The sequence below is a fragment of the Folsomia candida genome, unplaced genomic scaffold (genome assembly GCF_002217175.1).
Source record: "Folsomia candida strain VU population unplaced genomic scaffold, ASM221717v1 Fcan01_Sc036, whole genome shotgun sequence".
NCBI classification, from domain to species: domain Eukaryota; kingdom Metazoa; phylum Arthropoda; class Collembola; order Entomobryomorpha; family Isotomidae; genus Folsomia; species Folsomia candida.
The window spans coordinates 468,559-492,771 of NW_019091228.1; the positions used below are offsets into that span (position 1 = coordinate 468,559).

Here is a 24,213-nt window from a genome sequence, read left to right on the forward strand (position 1 = left end):
ACATATAAGTCTACCCTAATCTCTTGCCTTAATCAAGGAGAAAGAACAATATCTTTGGTTTCAAACATTACCAGAGAAAGGGAAGCCGGCAGGTATTCGCACCAGAGATCAACGCCGACCATATAGTCGGCGGCGGCGTGACTATTTCAGGTCTCAACCGGCGGCGGCGGCGCGCCGCGGCGTGAAGCCAAAAAGATTATCGGCGGCGTGGCCCCATTAGGGCAACCAGTTTTTCACAAAATTCATGAAAATGCTAGTAAAAAATTATAATTTTCCACTAAATAACACAAATTCTTCCAAGAATTTGCGTTTTCTATTTATAACGCTATTGTTTAATAGAAAGTGATTATTTTTTGCTTAGCAGATTACTAAATTTTGTGGAAAAATTTGCTTACTCAATACAATATTTCGGTACAATGCTGTATACATATATATCTGAAAAAGGAATTTATCGGGTAAATAATGGTATCGGCGTGAAAAAACTGGCTTCAGCGGCGCGCCGAAGATTTTACTCGGCGGCGGCGGCGTCAATTTTGTCCTCGGCGTTGGGGCCGGCGGCGGCGTCGGCGCGGCGGCGTGGACCTCTGATTCGCACTGGATACAAATGTAGATGTATCAAAAGAAATGCAAAATAAACAGGTCGTGGATTTGCATCAGATATGATAAATTCAAATATAATGCTAGAATCAGAACAACAAGCAACCCTGATTTCCAAATTCTTATCTCAGAATCGGGGAAACATAATCACGAAGACTATGACAAGAAAATGAAAAAAGAGATATCAAAACACATCCTTGAACATCATTTTAAATCCCGATCCAATTTCTTAAATTCGGGTCACATTTTTTTAAATTTGGACCCAATAAGTAAAGTTAAAAATACGGGTTGACGTCTAAGGAATCTGGTTTTAAATAAACGACTATATAGTCGTTTGACTATAGTCAAATGTTACAAGAATTATTTATAGATATATTTAACAATGTACCTATAATTAGAAACAATAATTGTTAATTAACAAGTAAGACACAATATTTCGAACCATATCACTAATAGATATTTTTACAATTAATTATTATTGAACTTGAAATATACCAAATGTCAGGTTCAACTTGGAATAATATCCATTCGAATGTATGTAATTAAAATTGAACACTTGAACAATTGAACACTACTTAAAGTTGAACACTTCTGGAATTCATTACAATATGAATTAGGCTGTGATTCACTCAAGCCCGCACAAGTCATCAAAGCATAATCATGAACAAGAAGACAATAAAACGAGAAAATTTAAAGAAGGTGTCACAAGTAATGCAGTAGATACTTTGGATTATGCAATCTCGCCATCATCCTTGAACGTCATTTTAAAAAGTTTTAGCATCCACGTCTCGGAATTTTTAGAATAATTGCAACATAACCCTTAAAAGTTTTCAAGAAAAGCAAAAGGTGAGTTGACATTGTATCAGAATATCCAAATTATATAAAACTTTCATTGTTTCTAAGAAAACATTAAATTACCGTATTCAAGTTCCCGTCCTTTCCACACATCTATGTATATATATGTCAAGTAATTATGTAAATTTGATCTCCAAAATTAAGACAATTTAAAATACAGCAAACTACGGGATCAGGTATCGTAAATATTTAGCTATGTATATAACGAAAAACTTGACTGTCCTGAAAACGTATCACCAAGGTTATCAAATTACTCCTAACCTACGCAGAAAAAAACAGAGATATCATTATAACGGGAATACAAATTTATCAAACAACTAATGTCTAGCTAATCCTAAGTGTGCATAATGAACTTGAAAACTATTAGATGTCAAGCTAACCGAAGATTAATATTTATCCGAATAAAATACTTACGATTAGTGTATGGATTATTTATTGAATTAGAATACAAATTGTTGGTACACGAATATTAAATATCTAAAAGATACGATTAGTAGGAAAGAAGTCCAAACTACGTACGCAAATAGACTGTTGTTGGAACTGGACCTGTAAGGCTATGAGAACCTCTCGTCGTATTTCAAGTATGCAATGTTATACAAATAAAAATAAAATCCACCATTAAGAATCATTGCTTATAAAACACATCTTCATCAATCACCCTACCAGGCTTTAATGGAGCGGTCATCTAAATATCTTTTGATGCTTGTTTGATAATTTGCTAATTCGCAGCTAAACTTGGAATATACCGAATTCCACATTTAAGCTATTTATATTACAGAATAATGATTAAAATTTGCTTATCTAGCACGATGGTTCTTTCAAAAATTTCAAATATGGTGCTTAAAAACAATATTAGAAATTGTGTTTTAACACATTAACTAAATAGATAAACTATTTGCATGGGTGGAGAGTACGGGGGTCCCACCCACACCAAAATGTGCACAATATACGATTTCTAACGCAAGTGAAGGTATTTTCGTGTAAAAATCACTTTTCGTCAATCTGTGAGGATATTTTTGGCGAACGGGGGACGATGAATGAGAGGGGAGGAAGAGAGGAAAAGTTCAGAGTGGGGCGGTGAGTGACCTTTACACTCAAATTCTCTCGCCTTGAAATAATTAATAACATCTTATAAATTTAATATCTCACCGAAGAGTGTTTTTTTACAAAAATAATTTATAGGAAGATCAAAACGTAGTAAATTTAAGCCACTTTGGCACTCAGAATATCATTTCTAGAACAGCATTGTACATAAAACTAGTTATTATGTAAACATTTTTTACACAAAATGCTTATTTTAGTTTTAGTAATTAAACTCAGCGTAGCATATGCAATAATAATAAATATTTTCCAAAGTGTTTCCAAAGGTCCTACCAAAAACTATTTTCTAGATTTAAACCCAAAGACTATTCTACTCTAAAGGTTATTCCACTTACTATTAGGTTTTCTGGAACTTTCCCTAGGATAGACTGCTAAAAGTTCTAGACGCAAGTGTAAGTGCAGCATCTCGCTGGACAAGTGGATCACTATATTCTCTGCTCTATCTTGAATCGTGTGAGGAAGATTTTTGACTAGCTTTTGAACTACTGACGTTTCCACCTGATGAAAATATTTACGTAAATATCAATCCTTTAATAATTTCTCATATAATGGATATGAGATAACTTTCATTATTGTACACATTGTGATAAAGAAAAAAGTCCAACAGTGTGGAATCGGCAAATTGTTGAATAAATATAGATATAAGAAGTGACATGCCTGGGTGCTTTTCCAAATACTTTCTAAGTTTAGTCTCATGTAGTATGGATTTTTTAAACCTTTTCTTAACTTTCTTAATTTTTCCTTCAGAACTGGCCAATACCAACGGTAGGTTAATTAAAATTTCTATTATTGCCGGTTCGGTCAGAGGACCTAGGTCTCAATTATATTTAACCAAATCATAATATGTAATACTGGCAAATTGGTTAGTGCTAACAACAAAAATTAATAATAAGTAAGAATACAAGCCAATTTAGTTGGTAATAATTGTGGTGGTTCAAGATGTAATAAAGGGTGTTAATAAAGTCCGATCCCATGCATTTTTTGGAGCGTGGTTGTTACAAATTCAGCTGGAACTTTTGAACCAGTGAAGTTATTTATTTCAAATTTTTACCATGGGAGGAACAACTAAACGTGTAAGTCATGAGCATCTTAGAGTTGAGATACAAACATTGCATCAGCAGGGGCTTAAACCTACAGAAATTGTGCAAAAATTGGGCTGCAGCCGCAGAACTGTTTGGAAATGGAAGAATAAAAATTTTGTCCACGACAAAAAGCGACCAGGGCGACCCAGAAAGGTGTCACCTACCACAAAAAGAATGATTAAAAACAGACTTTGCAAGAAAACCGGTAGTTCATTACGTAATTGAGCAAGGGAGTTAAATGACTCAAAACGCTATAAAGAGAAGAAGAAGCAAATTAACTGTGTGACCGTGCAAAAATTTGTGAAAACTACGAAGTGGGGTCACACAGCTTACAAACTAACCAAAAAAACCTCTCATGTCACAAAAATATATCGATGACCGTCTGAAATTTGAAGAACTCCTTCAGAAAAGTGCCCATTTGAGTGAAAAAAGACTTGGTGAAGAATTGCGCAGTCACATCCTTTGGACTGACGAATCTATTATTGAACTATATCCAAAATTGAACCAACAAAATGTTCGTTACAGGACAGAAAACAAATCGGATGTACCATCAAGAGCGATCCCAAAATTCGGGCTTAAAGTTATGGTAGCGGGTGGATTTTGTGCTCGTTGCGTGACCCCTCTACATATCATACCAAAAGGCCAATCAGTCAATGCAAAGCATTATATGGAAAAAATATTACCTATCTATTTCGATAGCATGGGGAACAAGGAAATATTTCCGAATGAAAGAAAAATAGTTTTCATGCAGGATGGTGCTATAGCCCATACAGCAAAAGCGAGTTTGAGTCTCATCAAGACGCAAGTTTCAACGGTCTGGAGCAAGGGGGTGTGGGCCGCTAACGGCCCAGATTTGAATCCCCTGAAGAACCAGTGGTCCATACTTAAGGAAAATGTATACAAAGAGCCACAACCCCGGACGAGGGAAGAGCTAGTAAAAAAAAGTTCAAGATGTATGGAATTCGATTTCCAGAGGCACATTGGAAAAATTAGCACAGAGCCTTAAACAAAGAGTTGAGGGCATGGTTAAAGTAAATGGTAACAAGACCAAATACTAAGGTAAATATGTCGAACATTTTTTGTAAGTATCACGGGTAGTTTTTTTTTATACTAGCCTTCACTTTTTTACAGGAAAAATGGGATCGGACTTTATTAACACCCTGTACAATACAAGAAATTAGAGTCATACTTATGCACATACAAACATAAGAACAACTAATGAACAGCAGCATTATAAAATAGTCGGATTGACTTTTTGGTGGGAACTTGCCACTGGCAAGCATTTTCCAAACAATCAATAAGTGCATTCGACAACGACACCTGTTTCAAAAACTCATTATTTTTTCGGATGTAAAACTTCTGATACTCTGCATAAGAGTATTAGCTGTTAGGGAACACGAGTATAAAACATTGGTAAATGCTCGGAAAAGTCCACAAGAAGACGAATTGAAGACGATAAGTGATTGTATATTTTCTACAAATTTACCCGCTGAAGTTGAATTTTCCTGGTCGAAAATGTATTAAGCGACTTTAGTGAGCTATATATTTATAAATGTGAAAACAATATGGACAGCTCAATCATCACAATACCAAAGATAACAGAGGATTTTAAAGGTCATCAAGGTCGATGTTTGACTGAACAGGGGGTCCTTATTTGGGAGAAATTAATTAATTATAATTGAACTTGAACAATACCAAATGTCAGGTTCAACGTCGGATAAAATCCATTCGAATATATGTATGTAATTAAAATCGGTTGAACACTTCGCAATTCATTCAAAATTAATTAAGCTGCGATGCTCTCAAACACGCATAAGTAATTAAGGCGCCCTCACGGTCAAAGGTCCATAAAGGAACTAATTCCTTATATTTTATAGAGAACCATTTTAGTATCTTATTTAATTTTGGATTTAATTTTTTTTCTATCCACTTTGTTTAATATTATTTAATATGGTATAAAATTGATGTCTAAAAAGGTCTCAAAATGGAGTAGGAGTAAAGACAATCCAACCAAGATTGCTTTGTGCACTCCAAAAAAAATCAGTATCATTTTGTTGAACAAAAATATATCCGATATATAATATTTGTTCGCAAAAATATAGTTTTTCGAAATTTGTCGAAAGCACCAAGGAATTTGTAAACTACCAACTGTCAGTTTCACTGAAGACAAGATAATACAGAATATTCGTAAGATGTAAGCGAAATTACGATTCGTATGTTGGAAACAATTACACAAACAGAATTGTTTGTATGTATGTATGTATCTACTTTCTGACAGCTATGATGACTAAGAAAGGAGTTCAAACTATGAACAACCTATCTGAACATTTTTTGAATCTAACACTAATGTTTGCCTGGTACACAAAAATGTATGGAATTTTAATTGTTTCCAAGGAATCATTGAATTACCAAATTCAAGTTTCCGTCGTTTCCACATATGACTAACTCCAGACTTAACGAGGTAGGGTCGACCTTTTCGAATTTTGATTTCGATTTTTTTATGCTCATTCTATTTCTACCTCATGAAAACCGCGAAAAACGATTTTGAAAAAATTTAGAAAATATCAGAGTGCCCCATACCCTCAAATTTGACAAACCTCATTCAAAACACTTTTCCTCACTCAATTTTCATCCGATTGACCCCAAATTTATAACAGATACTCATAACAACATTCCGCATGAGGGATTTTTTTGAAAAATTCGAAAGTCTAAAATTAAAGTAGATATGATAAGTTAAAATTTATAAAATCGCAAAAAGTCCAAATCAACGTTTGGATAGCGGAAATCTAGGTTTTCGGGATCATTTCCTGTAAACCATCAAAAAAGTATCTTTTTTATGTTGACCTGGTAATTGGGGTAATTTGAGACAATCCAACATTGAAAATACCTATATTGGCTATATCTTTTTGAATTTGAGACTTTCGAATTTTTCAAAAAAATCCCTCATGCGGAATATTGTTATGAGTATCTGTTATAAATTTGGGGTCAATCGGATGAAAATTGAGTGAGAAAAAGTGTTTTGAATGAGGCTTATCAAATTTGAGGGTACGGGGCATTCTGATATTTTTTAAATTTTTTCAAAAACGTTTTTCGCGGTTTTTGGGAAGTAGAAATCGAGTAGGCATAAAAAAATCGAAATCAAAATTCGAAAAGGTCAACCCTACCTCTTTAATTCTGGAGTTAGTCATTAACAAATACGGTCCACATTCCATTAATCTACATTCAATATCCTGCTTTGTTACTGTAATTTTAAAAGAATCAGAAAGTTAATAAATATTTAGAATCTAATTTGGACTAGACTATTCTATTACTTACGTGAAGGAAAAGGAATTCCGTATTTGCAAATATGTATGTATCAAACTCATCCTACCGTTGAGGAGCAACTTAGCAAGATATGTACAAGGATTTCTGCTTTATAATGCAGTCTATAGTATAACAAGACAGTTGATGTTATAAACTAATAAAAATACGGATATTTTATAAAATATTTACACTTGAAGAAGTACTTACAATTTTATCAAGATCGCCATACCTATTCCGTCCAGACTTGCAAATGGCGACGTGCAAGTGGAAACAAGGGCACCACTACACAGAATGGTTGTACAGAACAGAATGGCCGAATACTTAGAAAGTCAGTCGTTTACAATTGTCTCTTAAATGTTGTCCGTTGAGTTAGCTGAGGTTCACTGGCCGGAATTGGGAGTTGTTAAAAAGGATATTTCACAGTATTTAAAAATATACCATGTTAGGGACCTTATTTACTTATTAGGGCAAAAAGGGTTCTAGTGTTAATTTTTCATGGAAAAGAAAGCAAAAAGGCTATATTAAACTTTAAACACCATCCTGTATGGAATTCGATTTCCAGAGGCACATTGGAAAAATTAGCACAGAGCCTTAAACAAAGAGTTGAGGGCATGGTTAAAGTAAATGGTAACAAGACCAAATACTAAGGTAAATATGTCGAACATTTTTTGTAAGTATCACGGGTAGTTTTTTTTTATACTAGCCTTCACTTTTTTACAGGAAAAATGGGATCGGACTTTATTAACACCCTGTATGTATGTATATACAGATATAACCAAGGGCCTATATTTCATGATTATGGGTAGATTAATATACATACGCCTCCAACATAGTTAGGTAAGGTATGTAAAATCTGTTGTGACCAAATTTATGTAAAAATTAGATCATGTCTATGTACATGAAGAAGTATATGCAAATGCTTGAATTCCATTAATCAATCAATTTATTTTACACATTTTGACATACATGATAAGGATCGCTATTCAGAATTGCTTCACAAATCATTCCGTGAGTGTCGTTCCCAAATACGTAGGCGAACGGGTTTTGTAAAATTATCCATGATAAGCGGTATCAAGTTAATTATTCCTGGCAAATGCTTGATCCGAAGCAGTAAATATTAACTTGGATTTATATATTTTCCTTTCTGTTGTGCTACAATGGTATAAGCCTTTATCTAAACATACAGTGTGTCCACTTAAAAACGAGTCCACCAAACTACCATGAGCACTAGGTAATACAAATTGGCATAACTTTTTTCTTTGTTTATTTACACAGGTGATTTTTTTACAAAATGTATACCAAGTATTTATATAACAGAATACGGAAAAGAATAGAAATTCAAACACTATTGGAGCAGGGATACTCCGAGAGAGAAATTTCCGAAAAAATCAAAGTTGCAAGAAGTACTGTCCAGCGTTGGAAAAACCGAGAGTCAACAGCTGACAAAAAAAGGCCTGGACAACCCACCATACTGTCACCTACCACTAAAAATATGATTAAAACTAGAATGTACCGAAAAACTGGCAGTTCCACTCGAAAATGTGCGGCCGCCATCAATCTCACAAATCGATTCAAACGGATGGATAAAAAGATTAGCAAATCTACCATTCAAAATCATCTAAAAACCACCACATGGGGAAATAAAGCTTTCAAGAGATCTAAAAAACCACTTTTGTCTGCCAAAAATATTGAAGATTGGTAACTTTTTGGACGAAAACGGCTATTTGACAGAGGGTGAAAGGGGTGAAGAAAAACGTCGACATATACTATTTACCGATGAAACTTGGATTTATCTTCACCCTCGGGGGAATCCTCAGAACACAAGGTACAGGACAGAAAAAAGAACGGAGGTTCCAGCAACATCTACACCGAAAAAAAGTCTTCAGATTATGGTTGCTGCTGGGTACTGTTCGAGGGGCGTCTCTCGTTTGCACATCATTCCGAGTGGTCAAAATGTAAACGGAGCCTATTACCGTGACAAAATTCTTCCTACTTACTTCGAAGCCATGGACAATAAGCTACTTTTTCCAAGTAAGAAAAAAATAACTTTCATGCAGGATGGGGCACCAGCTCACACTGCAAAAGAGAGCATGCGCCTCCTAGGGGAGCACATTTCAACAGTCTGGGGGAAGGGGACTTGGCCAGGAAATAGCCCGGACTTGAACCCAATCGAGAATCTGTGGCCCTATCTCAAGAATAGCGCGTATGAGCAGCCAATTCCACGAACCCGTTCTTCTTTAATTCGACGCTTCCAAAAAAAATGGAAGGAAATTTCGGTTACCGTTTTGGAAAATCTGACGCAGAGTTTCCCTAAACGAATTAGAGATATGCAAATTGCGTGTGGAGGCATCACTAAATACTAAGGTATTGTATACCAAAAGGATTTATGTTAAAAAAAATTTTAGTACAAATAAAATCACTTTTATTACCCCCCCCAAAAGTGGACTCGTTTTTAAGTGGACACACTGTATGTATGTAAGTGAACACCTCTGATATGAATTTCACAGAAAAACCTTGTTTTCGTTAATAACGGATCGTTATCATTTTCTGGGAAATCGAATCAAGAGTTAACCCATAATACTTATTACGTGTAATTATCTAACATAACGCAAGCATGCACAGATATGTAAATTCTGATAATTTTACGTAGGTCGCAAATTTTTGACTTGGGCATTATTTCATTAACTCCCAGCCTTGGAAATTAGGCTCCTCAAAAGATTTTCTCTACGACAGATTTTCTCCATGAAGTACAATGTCTCAGAAATACGATCATTTCAATCATGTCGAATAAGCCCGGGCATTTCTATGCTTGATACATAAATAAATCATGCCCCTTTAGGCGCCTGTTGGGATTTTTTGGTGGGTTTTGGGAGTTTATTTTTTTTATCTCTATCTGCTCAAGGTAGATAGTTGTAGACACGTACATAATTCTGATTTACGCCAGCAAAATATTAAACGTTCCATCCAGTATGGCACTGTAATATTTAGATTTTGTCGACCGCTTCAGCACAAAATATGTACTCCCTCCGAACCCAACTTGAAACCCAATAGGTCTCAAACCATTTACCATTTTGTCAACATATCCTCGCTCCCTTCCCCCACAATACTTCCAACCCGCCAACAATTTACTGCTCTTCGCATGACAGACGGTACTGTATGGGAGCAAAGTTCCAATACCAATGATTGCAGACACAGCCGCCACAGGGATATACAAATAGAACGGCATCGGCACAACACCTAGCATTCTGATACTCATGAAATTGCAAGTAACAGAAGTTCCAAATCCCATCAATAGCAATATCGTCGAAATCAGGGTTGCCATCGGCTCCAAAAATTTTAACACGATATAGATTTTCTGATACATATGGATCGTACGACAATTGAAATTTTTCGTGGTCAAATTATTTATACAGCCGATTACCATGTTCAGTAGTAAAGCTGCATTAACAACCGCGGCAGAGATGCTGGCGCTGACGTGGAATGCAATAAAAAAATACAGTGACGCTGTCAACACAAAGGTTAATAGTTTGCAGGTCAAATACGTCTCCAGTGGACAGATCGAATTTGACATGGAGTATAGAATAAAGGAAAATCTGCCCTGGACTGTTAAATAGGCTTGGAAGATGGCGAAGGGTATGGGCAGAATGGAGCATCCGATGAGAAACGTGGCGAACGTTATTATGAACTGGTTCCATTTTTTGGTTCGTTTCTGAATTCCGGCCACTGCAAAGTACATAAGATAGATAATGTTAAGTATACTGAACAAGTTAAAAGTACTTGATAGGGTAAAGTAAAGTCAAAATTTGAAGGCCTGAGTAAAACTTGATTTACAAACGTGTATTTCTATATTCATCTTTCTGCTAAAAAACTATTTATCATGGTAGCATGCATACATACCGTTAGTTCAGGTTTGTAAAAATAGGTTTTTGACATTCACAATAAGCAATCCTTATTAAGAAATTATGGTCTACATTGTTAGTTTGTAGAGCTATTTATGTAATGTCTACCAATAGATGTGGGGGTCTGCTATTGGTAATAATGAATATTATGGTATTTACAATTGGACTTGGAAATACATATTAATTATTTATCACAATAAGATTCGATATGGAAAGGTACTCATTCAATTGATTTTTGACTATAGTACTAAATAGTTCTTGTATTTCACGTATCAGATTAATTGTTGTTTAATTTAACATAGTTTCTAAATGTTTTTGGGCAATGTGTAAATTATTTAGATCCCCAAATGTAGAGAAATTCTGTTTTTTGTCTCATCTTAAACTTACCTCCTGGCAGATGATGAACCTCGTTGATCAGTGCATTTGTGAATGCGACAAAATCTTGAGACCATCGAAACATCGCCAATCCCCAAGAGACATCGAATCCGCATCCATTAATGGCAATGATAAGAATAACTGTTGCTAAAATGTTTGCCATCTTTACGGCATGCAACAATTCAACTGCGGCAATAAATACACCGATAACGAAAACAATAACTTCTGTAAGATAGAAAGAGTAGAATAATTTTTTTTGGGGGGTACGATGCCAGGTTTTACTAGATTGATCAAAGTATTCCGGGAATTTGAAATAGAAACAAAAAATCTTTTCGTGTAAGTATATTATGAGAAGGTTAGACATTTTTGGAACGGTTTTCCAGACAAGCTGGCAATAAAACAGCCTCGAAGAATCTAGGGATGGCTGGTCAGGTTACCCAGCTAAATATATCCTCACGCTGATTTGATTACAATATTAGTTAGACTGACAGTTTGGGAGTAACAGAGAAGGGACATGCACAGATTTGAACGATTTATATGAATATCGAAACTTATTGAAATAATACAACATAAGTCTATAAGTCTCGGATCAGTCTCAAATTTATTAACTCATCCTTATAGAAATCATGCGAATCTCTATGCATTGACACTGTGCATATTTATAAATATATCGAAATATTGTTGAGTTCTTAATCTTATGTAAGAGTAGATATTTTTACTAAATATTTACTCTTACATAATAATAATAAAACGCAGACATACGATAAATAATTAATTTTGACTAGAATAATATCCAAAATTCGAGAGTTTTATACTTATTTATTATGTTTGAAATTTAATTTTTTTGCTTTTAGCTTTAGCTTTTTAGCTTAGTAACTACTATTTAAGATATGAACGTACGCCACACTGTAGAACATTAATGCAGGTCTATTCATCTGAAATAATTTAAGCAACGCATCAACACCATCCATATTTATAGTAATCTTTAACTGTAATTAAAGTTTTATGCTTTCACCTATATATATAAGTACTTTGTTCTTAACTCCGTCCTTAATTGGAAATACACATCGCGATAAATCTGTCAGGGAGTTAGTGATGCAAGAGTTGCAAAATTTATGTAATTGATTTTTCTTAAAATTTTGCCAGAATTAACACTTAATTTGATTTGACAAAATGTTACAAATTTTGTAAATTTGAAAAATGTTACTAAATTTGACACACAATTATGACAGTGAAATTTGCAAAGCTGGTAAGTTGTGGCAATGTGCAAAAAATTTGACAGCTTTTGCACCAAAATTTTTTGATTGGTCACATGAGATGGGAGTGCTATTTGTAAAATTTCACTTGGACTGATATCTTTGACCTCATGATAACTGTGGTCAACTAGCGTAGCGTATATGGTTAAAGAGATGTATCTGTAATACCATACACAATAATTGCATTAATGAGGATAAGAGCTTATGTTTTATTAGGTCCTTCACGTATTTTATTAAGTTTGACAAGTTACACAAATTATAAGGTTACATACTAAAAAAAGTATAAATAGAAGTATAAAGGTGTATGAGACAATTATGTATGTCTTAAGACACAATTCAATTATTCAGTAATTCCAACATTGTCATCAGCAGTCAAGACGTCGATGCAAAATTCATGGAAAACACTTAAACTTGTGTTTCATTATGCGATTAATTATTATTACTAACTATTCAACCATTTATGTAGGTCACAGTAATGATTCTTAGTGAATTTTTAAACTATCAAATATCAGATTCATGGAGAACTAATGTTCATTAGAGTGGTATTAGAACTACTGAATGAATTAGAATTGAAATTGTTGGCATATTTTATAACATATTTTTCTACAGGCGTGTGATCCCTAAGAAAGGAGTTCAAAATATGGAAAACCTATCAAACAATAATACCGAATGTATTGATTTAAGTTGGAAAATCGCTACACACTTTTCATACATATGTACTAGATCGAAACTTTTTGTTGTAAGCTCCTGAAAATACTTGAGTTCTTATCTGTTAATTTGCAGATTAAATTTAATGACAATAATCCCAGCTCACGTACATATATAGGAGAGGTGAGTGTAAAAAGGTAACTGATGCCGCATCAAATTATTACTACTTTGTGCAAAGTTATGCAAATCAAATGATTACATCCGTAATCAGCAACAACAGATATGTATGTAAATTTGGCTGGATAGGAATAACATTATGCTAGTCCAGCATTGCTAGAATTGAACCTTGCCCTTTGTCGGTGCGGAGTAAGCTAAATGCGTCACAGGGGGAATGCACTTAACGGCTTATCATTTAACTCGAAAACGTTTCCAATTCCCAACCTCTCGAGTTCATACAATTGGCTGATAACATCTCACTTGATCATTATTGTAGAGGAACGAGTCTTTGAGGACGGATGGATTTCGTTTTCAGTCTCTCAACTGGATAAATAGAAGGACTAGTACAGTTTTTAAAACCGAAATTATTTTGGTAAGTTTTTGTCCACTCCTTCAGTTAGTTCTTAATTTGGTACTTAAATTATTTTAGTTTTCTGTAAAATATTTTTAAGGATGATCAGTGCACTTGTTGTTTTAGGAGAGACAAAAATACTTGTCGGAGATACAGATTAGTGTTGTAAAATCATTCTCGTAAGGTATGCAATTTATTTAATGTCTGTGAGGAGTCAAGGGGGAGGTCGAATGATACAATTAAATTTCCGCATTTTTATAGTATTTGTCCGCCTAATGCATTATGTGTTAAGCCCAGATGACAAACCAATAAATATGGGCGAGGTTTTTGTAATAAATAAATTTTTCTCGAATAAATTACAGGACCTGTTTCCTGGCGTGGATTTAAAAAAATTCTGGTTAGGACGTGGCGCCTGCGCTCCAGATCTCTGAGGTCAGTATTAATTTAATACTGTTTAATTAACTCGCTACTAAAAAACACTTTGTTCGTACAAACACCATTTGTAGAGTCATATACGTTACGGCTTTGGTAATGACGTTATACATATTGGTAATTTTGTACTACAATTTGGTAAAAATTTAAACCGAATTTGGTGAAGATTACTACCAAAGCTTTACCATAAGTAGGGCGCGTTCTTACCAAACTGCAGAGTCAGATACGTTACGAATTTGTAGGAAATTCTTTACCAGATTATTTGCAGTGTACATTTGAAAGTATAATATTCTTCATTCTAGATGGAGTTGCTACAAGAGGAATCCCCGCCAACCGTCGGGGAGGACGAAATAATTCACATCTTCCTCCCCTACAAACTTCCCGATCATGAAACCTCGAGCAATTCACTGAATCAAAACCTAATCCACCTTCTCCAGGACGCCATCAAGGATTGGAACTCTAACCAAAATTTCATCCTTATTCCAAAAACGGCAAAATCTTTTCGCACCTGGACACAATTCGAGACAAATGTCAATATCAATGACCCCCCATTATCGGCCAGAATTTCGAAACATATTCCAAATTTGCAAGTCGGCGACTTAATCCCAATTTACTTGAAAGAACAAAATGCTGGGGTTTTCATATCATCAGAAAAAGAAATTTCTCCAGACGACGTGATCCTCTCAACCTTCCAAGCCTCATCTAATTGCAATTCCGTCATGTCAACTCAATCCGATCTAGTCATCAGTTTTCCAGAACAATCGACCCAAATTCCAAAATCTGAGCTGTTGAAATCCCCCGAATTTTCAATAGTTCTTGACCTCCTGATAAAAACCAAGTTCGATATGGCTCAACCCAAAGCAAGAAAAGCTGGACAAGAAAGAGTTGAAACGCGTGACGTGGCGGATCCCATGTTTGCCACGGATTGGGTGACTCACCTCCTTTGTAACGAGGATTCAAAATCCTACTCAAAATTTCCACAAATTAAGAAGAAAATTCGAGACGACGTCATCCTCGGGGAGCGTGCAGCTCTCCCATTCAGACGGAGCGGACTCTGGGCAACGGTCAAGGTTACACTACAAATTTGTCTCATCAGAGAATGTGGGGTGGAGGTGGGGTCATTTATTTACAAGTGGACCTTACTTTCCGCGATGAGGAGAGCACTGGAAATATTTCAAGACGCAGATAAAACGACAAATATGAGCGATCTGAAAGTTCAAATGATGCGGAAAATTGCGAGAAGATTGACAAAACTGGAAATCATCGGCAGAACAGCAGATGACAACCGGATTCAAATTTCAGTTTTATGGATTAAAGAACAAGTCACGAATTTATTGTCTCGGGTAGAAAATGATTTGAAGTTCAAGTGGATCTCAATTTCTAACACCATCCCATCAGTAAACCGGAATCGGGAAGAAATTCCCATTTCAATGTTTGAGAAAGAAGAAATGCTACGACAAACCTGTCCCGATGTTGAAAATGAAATTGAAGCGAGAAAATTAAAGAGGAGTCAGAATTCTTTACAAATTACTGACTCCATTCCTCCCCTTCCAAATTGTCCGGACAGACTTTCTGCACATAAATTCCCACCCGTTAATGATACATCGACCAATCATGAGGCAGATTTGGAACTTTTTGAAATAGAAAACTGGGTTCGCCTTTACGCAGATAATTTTGAAAAGAGCGAGTATTGCTCGTCTTTCAATACACTGATTTACTCATACTCGCAAAAAGCAATTCTCCACTATCAGAATGACCCAATCGGGAATGGAAGATTAGTTTTGACGGTGCTAAAATGCGTTCAGATTTTGGATAAAATTGTCACAAAAAGTATCAAAATCATAATTCTGGAGTTGATTTGGACTTCTTGGATCGACTCATTCTTCCAAGGCTTTGCGACATGGAGATGGCGTTCGAGTTGGAAAAATATTTCTTACCTAGAAACAAAGCTGGTCAAGAACCTTCACTAATTTCAGAATCTGAACCAAGTGAGAAATCTTTTGGAGTGAAATTTGCCCAAGAATCAGAACCCATGATGGAGTTGCGGACACAAATATTGGAACTAATTGAGACAGAAATTGTATCTGTCGGTCCTTTTCGAATTGAAAATTCCCCAAGAAATTGCAATTTTACGAGATATGGTGTACTTTTTTAAGGAGGATATTTTAAGCCGACCCTCCCTGGAACCAAACAGTAAGATTGATTCGAACTGGGTCAACTCTACTTTTGTCCTCAGTTACGCCAATAAAATTACCACCAACTTGAAACTTGGCAGTACTTCGACAGCCTCGGCAGCTAACCACTTGAACAGGAACAAATCTGTGGAGGAGGACGAGATTAATTTCATCTTAAACAACGGATTTAATCACATTTATCACGGGACTTCAATTCTTAAAGATGTCAAGTCAGATTTTGCGGGACGGTGCACCTTCCAAATTTCGAATCCGAATTCAAACTATGCCGGGATGCAGAGGACCATCAATTGGACGGATCATAGTCAAAATAGCGTCTTAGCCAGACAATGTCAATGTCCGGGGGATTTGTCGATCCCAGAATTCTTAAAATTCGGCTCGCTTCGGTCCGGAAATAAAATTCAGTACAGAAATATTGCACTCGCCTTAACAGATGATAACTTGTCTTGGAAGGCAGAAGAAGTTTTTATGCTCCTCTGCCAAGCTCAATTTCAATCTGGGAAATCGTCCTCAACTCCTGAACTAGTAAGGGAATCACATTACGACCTCTTGGATCCAATTTTCGCCTCAGAATTACTACGCATAGTGGACAACAAGGCGGATTCTAACGAAAAGAAGTGGAGCAACCCGTATACAATGTGCTGCCTTGTAGTCATCACCGGAAGAATTCTGGAAGTTGGAAATGTTCGAGCGGAAGCAGCCGACTTGCTTAGAAAATGCCGAAAAATTGCGGTCTCTTGGATTTCCACGCTACAAAATTTAATCGGGAAGGCTTACGCTGCTTCGGAGGAATTGAAAAATTCCTTAAAGCTAAAAATGATCCTGGCCGCGTTGGCCGCAACATTAACTTTCAACGTTAGTCCAGAGCACGTCAATCTGGTCATGTCCACCTCCTTGGATGTCGAAAGTTGGATGCACGCCATTTCCACCCTGTACAACGAAATGTTTTGGAATTATCCCGGGAGAATTAAAGTTCTTGGAATCGCTACAAAGAAGTTTGCTACGTCTCGCAATCTGCACCGGCGTCACGGTTGAGCCTGCCATGCACAAATTGCAAAAGGATAATGCATTCAACCAGTTTGCCCGTCACGCCTGGAAAGTTTCTAGATCATTTGAATCCCGCTGGAGTAAATGTAGTGCCCCACAGATTTATGAAAGTTTCCCCGTATTAGCCTCCGACGGATCGGAACACCACATTTACATGGACAGCATTTTTGGCCGATTTCTCGTCGATGGGTTACCAGTTAGCAGATTACCGGAAGATATTGTCCGCAGCCCAAACTATCAGCGGGTCTTTCAAAATGCGGAGTTCACCGTGCAACCTAATTTGAGGAATGGAGTCACGATATTTTCAACCACGTCAAAATATGAAAACCGCACTTATCAATTCTACCAAGAAGATGGGACGACAATAATTCAAGAGCTGTTTGAAAGCGTTGGAAATCACGAAAGATTGGAGCTTCTGCCAAATTCTGGACTTCAAAAGGATTTTCCGTTCTCATTCAGTCAGAACTTTAGTCATTGGTGGAACGAGGAGAAAAACTTGATAGTATTTCGTCCAATTCAATTTGACCTGCCGACATTTCAAGAAATCAAATACACATGGAATCTTGGGACAAATTGCATCAACGAAATTGAAACTTCCCGACAATTGATTTCAATTCATCACAACGTTTTCACCAAATTATGCACCGACGTGTATAAAATTGAACCATTGGGGCATATTCATGCTTGGTTGACCAAATCAAAATTAATTGAAGTAGACTTGACACGATTGGGATTGAAGTTTTCCCTGAATCCGAAAATCCATCGTCTTTTCTCTCGAGAATATCCAAACATGTTGATCGACCCGAACCAAAATATTGGAACTTTGGTCGGCCTGGAAAATAAATTAGTATTAACAGAGGAAGAAAATTGTGATATTCGACCAGCCAGAAAAGTAATTGTTCCTCACTGCAGCTTTGAAATTATTGAAAATGACGCCGCTGGACATCAAAGAGTACATTTGAATCGTACCTCATTAAGAAACCCTCGATTCTTCCCGTACGATTTAGAATATCATAAAAAATTGCTGGAAGCTCCAAGAAATCAAGCAGCCTGGTCTTACCTTGCCGCCCATCATGGCGCCACCGCCTCCCCGCTTCCAGATCTCTTCACTGGACTAACTGGAACTGAAATGGCATTTCAAATCCTTCGTTCGGCACGAGTCTGGTCTTGCCAACCGTACGATGCCGAATGTCTGGCCACATTTCAAATAATTTCTGGGTTTTCTCCAAAACGTAAATTTTACCCGGAACATTTACAATGTCAGCAGCGAATTACTTGGCCTGCCGGCTTGCCCTCGACCTGCGCTCATGAAGGATACACTGTCTTGGTCGATAAATTAATGGAAGATTCGGTAAAGTTGGCCCCACTTTTTTCACAAATGGAGCATTCTGCCAAAATTGAGGATAAAAAGACAAACCTTCTCCTACCCTATAAACACTACTGGCGACAAAACAATCTGGATAATTATCTCCTCAATATTGAGTCATTAATTTATTTGCGACCAGAACCTGTGGAATATGAACGGCAAAGCCTCCTCGACGCGAGATATTCGATCAATAAAAATGTTCGCGAGCTCAGCTACATGTGCGGGAAATGGAAATCGTTTTACGGAATTCATAATGGAGTTAGAATCGTACGACACCTCTTGATTTCATGCGCACATTTAACAGGCAAAACCAGACGTTTAAGAGATATCAAGCGTCAAGACTGTGTGACAAGTTTGTCGGATTTGTATCCCTTGCGGAATTGCTGGCTGGATTTCTATCGATTGGCTTTATCCGTTGGGGAAAATGATTATTTTCGCCATTGGTGGACCGTGCTTTTGACATCTTTGGCATTTGTGGGTGTCGATGTTAACCAACTTAGAATTCTTCACATGATAGCTGTCCACCGTGAGAGATTTCAACATCTTCGACCTCCAGAATATGCCATCTACCCAAATCCAGCGTCAACTTTCAACATTCCAGACGTGAAAAAAATTTTGGACAATAATTCTAAGGCATTCAATGAAGCAGGATATTCCACTGAGCGCGAAAAAAATGAAGCCAGATCAACGTACAATTCCAACTTAAGAAGCGAAGTTTCTAACGTTTGCAATGAAGTGGAAAGAAAATGGATTCCACGCCAAGTTTGTCAAATCAGCATAAACAGCTATGGAATTTCCGGAATAAACATGCACCCAGCCGAGGGAGAAATTAACAATCTTATTAAAAATTGGTATGAAAATTCAAAACTGGACGAATTTCTGGAAAACTTTGAAACCATTTTGGCATCCGTCGTGGAAGAAAATGAGCTGAAGAATGAACCATTATTCTCAGAACTTGGCAAGCTCTCCAATACTTGTGACCTGCCCCACCCTCGACCAAACTTTGATCTGAGGACGATTATCCAATCTGAGAATTTATTTCAAATTGATAGCTCATTGGAGGAGAAAGTTTTCCATCAAATACCACGAGCCGGAGATACCGGCGTGGATTATCAAGCACGTCATTTCAGCAAATCTGAAGAATTCGTAGAATGTCTGAAAAATATGCAAATCCGTTCCAAGCAAGTGTGGGAAAAGGTCATAACTTTACTAAATGGATCCACATTTGGTGCCCATTCTCTCATCTTATCTGGTCTTTTTCCACGCCTTGTCCCTTCCATACTTCTCCCAACGCTTGTTTGGAACAGTGGGAATGGAACCTGGGTAGGGAACTGGAACTTGTCCAAGGTCCAAACGTTTGTCGGGGCAGGATGCGTTTATTGGACTTTGGAACAGAAAATGGCTCGATGCATTCGTTACCTAAGAGCGGGGTCATCAATGGAACTCGCGTTGCTCAGAGAGGAAGAAACCGTGGGGTTGAAAAGTTGGTCACCGTCCCAAAATCCGGAATGGCTTTTGCTAGAGCTAGAATTGAACATGACAATTCGACCGATGCAAGTTAAGGTGCTTAAAAGTAGTGATTTTTAAATATTTTTTTAAGTAATATGCAACTATATAAAAATTCTGAATCTATAGATGAATTATGTAATAATTTTAGTTCATCTATTTATCATAGGTCGCCCAAGCCATGCTGGCACCTCCCTCGAAATCTAACAGCGTCCTCCAGTCGAACATGGGGGAAGGAAAAACCTCCCTCATCGTCCCCATGTTGGCCGCCTCGATCGCAAATGGAACCCAACTCTGTCGTGTGACCGTCATCAAGTCAATTTTCGAAACGAACGTGAACTCCTTAAAACACACGTTGGGTGGACTCCTCGATCGACGCGTGCATATTCTCTCATGTCGTCGAGATATTGATTTCAACTCCACCCTCGTCTCCAACATTGGGACGGCTTATCAAGAATGTCTCCGGAATAGAGGGATCGTCGTAACCTTGCCAGAATTTCGCCTCTCCTTTCAACTCAAGGGATATGAATTTGCTCGAAAGGGAAATGTTGGACTGGCCGCACCACTTATTTCCCTACAGTCATGGCTGGACATGAACAGCCGAGATATTCTGGACGAATCGGACGAAATTCTCAGCGTTAAATACCAATTAATTTACACCGTCGGATCACAAGTCCCCATCGGTGGGGGTAATCTTAGATGGGAAATCATTCAAAAGCTTCTGAAGCGTTTACCTACAGCAATGCGGTCATTGAGAAGCAATCATGGCGATTCTGCCGTCGAGTATTTTTCCGAAGATGAAAAGGACGCTTCAATTTTCCCCTACTGCAGGCTATTGAGGTCCGACGTTTATCCGGAATTGATTAATAACCTTGCAAATGACTTTATTGATGGAAAAGTTGTCGGATTCGTGGAACTAAAACCGCATGAGAAAGAACTTATACATAAATTCATAACGGACAATTCAATCACCGTCACGGAAATTGAAACCATCCTGAATTTCACCTGCATTAAAGATTCTGCCGAAAAACTGGAAATTCTTCTAATCCTGGCTGGCTATTTAAGATTTGGAGTTCTCGAGTCCCCACTATCAAAACGGTGGAGGGTAAATTATGGCGTCAATTCGCGAGGTCATCGTAAACTGGCGGTCCCATTCAAAGCAAAAGATGTTGCGAGTGAAAGGACGGAATTTGGACATCCGGACATGGCCATAATTCTGACACAATTCAGTTACTACTATTCCGGGCTGAATGATTCCCAAATCCAAGAATGCTTTGATTATCTGTCCAACAAATTTCACGTCAACCCTGCCTCAGAGTATGCAAAATGGATTGAAAATGTCCCACCAAAGAAAATCCATCCCTCCGTGAGGGACTACAACGGGATAAATTTATCCGACCATGAGCAGAGGACGGAACATTTATTTCCCATCTTGAGAAAATCCATGGCCGTGATTGATTTCTGGCTGTCGAATTTCGTATATCCCAAAGAATCCAAACAGTTTGAGGGAAAGATGACGGGCACAGCGTGGGATTTAGTGTCTGAAAATCAACGCCTGTTAACAACTGGATTTTCAGGGACAAATGACTCAAAGAATTTGCTCCCCGCCCTAATTTCTCAGAATGATTTACCCGAATTGGAAAGTACAAATCGTGAGCTGGAATCCGTTTTGATTAGACCGGAAATGAATTATCGATCATTTCTTGGAGACACCACTTCCATCGACATTTTGCAACAACTAGAACACCAAAAGATCAAAGTTTTACTGGATTGTGGGGCGCTGATGCTTCAACTGGATAATGAACAGGTGGCTGACAAATGGCTGGAAATTGACACCACTCTCGAAGCCGTCGTATTTTTCAACAAGCAGAATTTTCTTACCGTCAAAGATAAAGAGTCCAAGCGAAATTCGCCCTTCGAATTGTCCCCATTTAGAGAAAGATTGGAAGTCTGCGGGATTTATTTGGACGACGAACACACTCGAGGGACAGATTTGAAATTCCCGCAAGGGTCTCGAGCCTGCGTCACGCTAGGGAGTGGGCTAACCAGGGATAAAATGGTGCAGGCCTGCATGCGGATGAGAATGCTGGGCCGTGGCCATTTCGTCACGTTTTGGGCATCCAACGAAGTCCACAATAAAATCAAAGCCTTAGCAAACTTTAACAACACCTCAGAATTGGGGATCATCGGAGGGCAACATGTTCCCGACTGGGTGAAATCTAACAGCGAAACGTTTCAAGAGGATGGATTAATTTATTTAACAAATTCTGCCGTAAATTATTGCAAGAAACGAGGAGCAGGGATTATCTTTGACAAGGAAAATGCAGGTACATATTTTTATTTTGACGGATTTTTTCACACAGTTCTTCGAACATGGAAATAAATTTGGTTTCAATTTTATTTTATTTAAGGTAACCAAACGGAGGATGACTTTCTTCAGTTTGGGGAACAATGCTCTGAACCGGAAATAGTCAGTTTATCAGAAATATACTGCCACGCGAGAAACCACGCTCTTTTTTCGACCATTTATCCAAAATGGTTTGCCGCAGCCAAAAACACTTTAAGAAGAGCATCATCCACATCTCCACAAAAAATTATGCAAGTGGAAACCTGCTTTACCAAAATTGAATCCGTGTGCAAGACCAGAATCATTACATTCATCCCAAACAAAGTCCACTTTTCGCAACTGCTGGATGAAGAACAAGAAAAAGAATTGGAAAAAGAGGTTGAACTTGAGGCCGAGAGACAGCTACCTGGCGCAGCCAATCCACACCTTCACAAATTGTCCCTTGGACTTTTGCGAGCATTAAATAACAACGGCGTCATTCAGTATGGGACAGCTCACGACATATTTTCAATCGCTCATGTTTTCAACGAGACCACAGTTAAGGATAAGCTTGAACCGGAATGCTGGGGTGGGTCAGTTTTATGCACAGAAGATTTTCTTAAAACGGTGGAAAAAGAATCAAAATTGGACACTTTAACGGATTTCCTACGCCCGGTAAATTGGATCGTTAAACTTTACGACACATCCCAAAAGCCAATTCTTGTCGTCATCAGTCCTTATGAAGCGAACGAATTAATTTCAAAATTCAGAGGGGGGAAATTCAACGCGACCCTGCACCTGTTCAACGCTCGGACTTTGCCCAATCAGAAAATTTTGATTGATAACCCTAAATTAACGGTACCCTCGGCCAATAGCCCAACGAATATCGCTCCTTGGATCCCATTACTGCCATCGCTGTTTCTCTCTGCGGGAAATCTGTATTTCGAAAATTTTGCGGAAGAAGCGGCATTTTCCACCTGGCTTGGCATCATCCCTCGTCCGAGGGGAATTTTGCAGCAGTATTTTGATCGAGGTTTGATTTCTGCCAAAAATGGATTTGTGTCGCGAGAAAATCGAGGGTTTCCGGGTTGTCCAATTCCGACGAGTGCTTTTCATTCGGATCCTGAAGCGCTGGTTACGGAAATATCCAGGATTCGAAATCAATCCCAATTTCCGGCAGATTCTCACGTCGCAAATATTGTGGTGAATGGAATGAAATATTTCGATATATAAGAGCGGCAATGGTTAGACTTAGTTGAATTAGTCTGTTACAATTTATTTTAATTATGGATTTTTCATATTTTTTTCTTTAGACGCAGATAAATGAGAAAATTTTCGTCATAAAAATTAAGAAAAGGCTGCTTGATCTACAACTACATGTTTTTTGCAGATTAATATTTGATCTACAATTTTGACGATATTTTATTGATATCTTTGTAAACTTCATGCAATCTTAAATGTTAAATGACTATTCATTAATTTATTTACTAATGTACGATAAATCAAGTTATCATACAGGTTATTTCTACTATTTTATTTTATTTGTTGTAATATTTGTAATTCGTTACTTAAAGAGCTGTTGACACAGAGAGAATAAAGAATATGAAAATGACAAATTTAAAAAGACCAAGGTTTTCATTTCCTGATTTACATGCTAAAT

At 37.4% G+C, this 24,213-nt stretch overlaps 1 protein-coding gene across 2 annotated transcripts; it reads left to right on the forward strand.

Annotated features, from left to right (window-relative positions):
* Window positions 1–14,044: 14,044 nt before the first annotated feature.
* LOC118439461 lies at window positions 14,045–24,165 on the forward strand. Of its 2 annotated transcripts, XM_035860783.1 has the most exons (5): window positions 14,045–14,116; window positions 14,419–20,284; window positions 20,397–22,554; window positions 22,639–23,797; window positions 23,867–24,165. In XM_035860783.1, the coding sequence occupies exons 2-4, from the start codon at window positions 17,207–17,209 to the stop codon at window positions 23,784–23,786; spliced, it is 6,384 nt and encodes a 2,127-aa protein (XP_035716676.1). In that variant the 5' UTR covers window positions 14,045–14,116; window positions 14,419–17,206; the 3' UTR covers window positions 23,787–23,797; window positions 23,867–24,165. The 2 variants fall into 2 exon arrangements, with proteins under 2 accessions (XP_035716676.1, XP_035716675.1); XM_035860782.1 differs by having other exon boundaries at window positions 22,639–24,165.
* The last annotated feature ends 48 nt before the right edge of the window (window positions 24,166–24,213 follow it).